Source organism: Histoplasma capsulatum, genomic scaffold (assembly GCF_000149585.1).
Source record: "Histoplasma capsulatum NAm1 scaffold_1 genomic scaffold, whole genome shotgun sequence".
Taxonomy (NCBI): Eukaryota; Fungi; Ascomycota; class Eurotiomycetes; order Onygenales; family Ajellomycetaceae; genus Histoplasma; species Histoplasma mississippiense.
In genome coordinates, this window is record NW_001813982.1 from 319254 (window position 1) to 322854 (window position 3601).

The following is a 3601-nucleotide window of genomic DNA, read 5'->3' on the forward strand; positions in this document are numbered from 1 at the left end:
TGAACTATGCACACCACATTTATTTTGTTTTTGGCAATGTCCTTCAGAATGTCCCCCTTGATCTCGTTGATTGCTTTTTGTTCATATTTGTCCTTTTCTCTTATTTTACTTTACCCTTGATTTGATTTCAGCCAGCCAATGTGTTTTTACTGTTCGCTTTCTTTTTGACAGTCTGGCTTTGCTTTCTATTACGCCCATTGCTGACTATGCTCCCGTTTTCCCTTCTGTGTTATTTATTTTTCTACCTCGGGCAAACAAGCCAACTGAAATCCAAATGAAGATTATGACCTTTCTTTATCTAAGTCGTTAGCATGCAAATGGGGAATTTGTCCCATATATGCTGATTCCCATTAAGGAAATGAAACTCATTGCGGCTGATTCATCAATTGAGAAGGCTTGCATTGAAGAGAATAAAGTAATCACAATTCGATACGTATATTGCATAAAAATCGGTAAACCAGGCTATGCATGAAGAGGGCGCAAACGAACAATACTCAAACTAACAAAAAAAAAAAAAAAAAAAAAAAAAAAAAAAAAAAAAAAAAAAACTAACAAAAAAACCAAACAGCAAACAGGTTATACAACATTAGGTTCATACAATGCCCGCCACCCTTGCTCCGTTGTTCACGTGGGGAAAAGAGGAATACCATGATATCAAAATGAGAGAAATACAAGCGGCTGCGAAGGCAGCGGTAGTTATGATTTATAGCAAAACCAAACCGATACAAACAATGAGAATACAAAACACAAATAGGGAGGATAGCTAACGGAGGGCCATACGTCAAAGATGGACATGGCAGAGAAGGTGCGCAATGTAGAGTGTAAAGTGGAAAATTAGTTTGATAAATATATACGTATCTAGTCAGTCGTATCAATCGAATGAGGTGAACGTGGCTTGATGGGTATCTAGCGTAATAGTACAGTGGTGTTTCCACAAGTAGGAGAGAGGATGTTCGGGTTGGGGCATTGACGTGAGGCAGTTTGGAGGTTATAGTCGATGTGGATGGAACGATACGACATTTTTCAGGTTCGGGTTGTTATCGCATTCTCTGTCTCTTGGTTGGTTTATTGAGAGATAAGGTTTATTTATTCGTCATCAACAAAGGAGTTCGCGAGGGGGCCGAAGAAGGGGACTTCGTAGTGTTCGAGTGAATCAACTATAATAATGGAGAGAGGATGATGAGCCATTTTATCACTAGAAATTTAGTAGGAGAGCTGTGAATCCCATCATGGTAGCTTACCATCTCCATAAGCTCGCATGCTTAAGAAGCCGATTAGGCCAATGTCGCAGACGAAAAGTAGCCATGAAATGACGCTCGACCAGGCGAATATCATGTGAATTATCTGTGAGGAGCAGAAATATTAAACATGAGCTGCAGGAAGTTTATAAACGGGTTATATATCATTCATGGATGCCTACAAATATCGCGGTAAATAGCATGCTAGATTGCCAGGCGTGAAATCTAAAAATTGGAATATCTCCTTTAGTGATCAGTGTCTGTGATCGCGATAGCTAGAGAGAAGACAGTCGTTTCGAGGTTCTATAACATACCGCACATAATCACTCTTATGTTCCACCAACAACAAGAACACACCCCCAGCTGGAGGTAGCAGGAGGTATGCAAGCATAGCTTCGAAGTCCATGCGGATTGGGAGGCTCGTCTCGAAAGCACCAAGGCTCAATCGCCCTCCTTCCACATCTCGACCGAAACCTGTATCTCCTCCCGCAGTCTCGGGGTTGGCAAAGTAGCTCGGTGAGGGAAGTCTCCCTACCGGAGGGAATGGGGGAGATGTACGCTGGTTCTGGTTCTGGTTCTGGTTCTGTGTAGGAGGGGATTTGGATCGGGTTGCATCACGGAGAGGAGGTGATAGGGCCCGCTCGATCTCTGGGGACTCATCTTGGTAGGGAGCAAAATTCATGGCGAAGCGGGTTATGAGATACCCATGTGACTTTAAACGTTTTATTTTTGTTTAGATATATATGCGTGTTGTGGTTTTAATATATTGTCTCCTATCGCTTTAGTTCAAGCTGGCTACTTCATCCTTAGCTAAGGTTACAACAAGCGCGTAAGGTCCCATGGGAACAGTCTTGGCGCGCCGCTGTGAAGCTTTGAAGTGGGGGTAATAGGTTATGGCATGTGTAGATATGAAAAATAACAGAAGCTCCTCATTTATTTTTACGCATTGCGTTCTTGGGGTATCATTAAATTCTAACTCATAAAGCAAAATAGAACAAAATCATTTAGGGATGTTATTATGATGACCCTGGGACCTTTCCCCTTCCCCTCGTGCCCGGTGCAGATGCCGCCGGTCTTCGCAGGCTTGTCGTTCCACGTGTTGTCGTGCCTCTTGTTGCCATTGTACCTCTTGCCGTAACTGTTCCTCTTGTCGTGCCGAATGAGTTGGTCGTAGAAGAAGTCCGGCCCGATATTCGTGATCTCCCTCGCGTCAGTCCGCGCGATCCCCTAGCAGCGGATGTAGCTTCCTTCTTCCGCTCCTCCTCCTCCGCTTTTCGAGCCATGGCCTCTCTCCGCTGCTGGAGTTCTAGCTCAATTCTTTCCGCCTCCTGCTGTCGTAATATCGACTCGCCTTCAATATCTGCAATATCTTTGGATGCGCCTTGCCAGGAAGGATTTAGGATGAGTCGTTGATTTTGTTCCGTCTGGGCTAGGATTCGTGTCCAGGTGTTTAAAAGTGTAGACGCGGATGCGACGGTACGGGAAACGTTCTGTAAAGCAAAAAATAAACGTCTTAACAATGAATAATACAGGGCCAATTGGGTAAAAGCTTACTTCCATGTTGTCCTTTGCTCGATCCAAGCTATGAATGATACCTTCCACCACCCGGTTGATGTTCCGGATACTTTCCAGTTCACTCCGCAAAGAAAATTCCCGTGCCTCTTCACGATCATGTTGGGATTCGTTATTTCGTCCATAGTTTGCCTCTGTCGCAGCAGAGGAATTCTGAGGGACAGATGGAAAATCATGATTTTTGGAAGGGGATTCCGGCAGTGCTTCATTATCTTGATCGAGAAATTGCAGCTTCTCCATTTCCGCACGAGCACTGGATATCGACATGGCGGCGAGAGTAAGAGGAGTGATTAGTGTAGGCTAAACAGACGATGTTCGCGTCAAGAGTAGTTTTGGCGTTTACCGCGCTTAACCATTCAGCCACCCAATTTTCGCGCTTACCGAAACTAGCCCAGACAACAGGACAAACCAACAACCAACCTCCTCATTACCTGCATTGAGCAGCCGACAACTCTCCCTGCGTCACTGCCTGCCAACAAACACATAAAACTGACGCGCATTACGGTTCTCGAGATCGACTGTCACCGTTTACGATCGTGGATACTCCCTCCTTGCCATTTTATTTCGAGTTTCGTCACCCCTCGTTGAACAATTTTCATATTGACAACCCGCAACATTTGCTATTCAGCAGAAATACCGTCAAACGAGGACGCTGGAGGGAGACAATTGCAATGGCGACAACCCCGCCTCCCCGTACCATTAGGACTCCACCTGCTCCGCGGTATGGGTCGAAATTCAATTCATTTGAACCGTTCTCGACCCGATATTCTACTCGTTAGCAAACCAAAAGG

General features: G+C 44.8%; 3 protein-coding genes across 3 annotated transcripts in view; 1 reads left to right on the plus strand and 2 right to left on the minus strand.

The window, feature by feature from the left end:
* Window positions 1-1086: 1086 nt before the first annotated feature.
* Window positions 1087-1920, minus strand: HCAG_00096 (predicted protein; the record flags this gene model as incomplete). The annotated part of the gene is made up of 4 exons (XM_001543000.1): window positions 1087-1157; window positions 1242-1344; window positions 1421-1463; window positions 1553-1920. 4 exons carry the CDS (start codon window positions 1918-1920, stop codon window positions 1087-1089), a joined length of 585 nt encoding a protein of 194 aa, XP_001543050.1.
* Window positions 1921-2254: 334 nt separating this feature from the next.
* HCAG_00097 (predicted protein) lies at window positions 2255-3077 on the minus strand (the record flags this gene model as incomplete). The annotated part of the gene is made up of 2 exons (XM_001543001.1): window positions 2255-2728; window positions 2793-3077. 2 exons carry the CDS (start codon window positions 3075-3077, stop codon window positions 2255-2257), a joined length of 759 nt encoding a protein of 252 aa, XP_001543051.1.
* A 404-nt stretch (window positions 3078-3481) lies between these two features.
* HCAG_00098 (predicted protein) overlaps window positions 3482-3601 on the plus strand; it is a gene marked incomplete at both ends in the record, with an annotated part of 1372 nt that continues 1252 nt past the window's right edge. Inside the window, one exon of the mRNA XM_001543002.1 lies at window positions 3482-3531. Within this exon, the coding sequence (XP_001543052.1) occupies window positions 3482-3531 (50 nt within the window). The remainder of the gene's footprint in view (window positions 3532-3601) is intronic.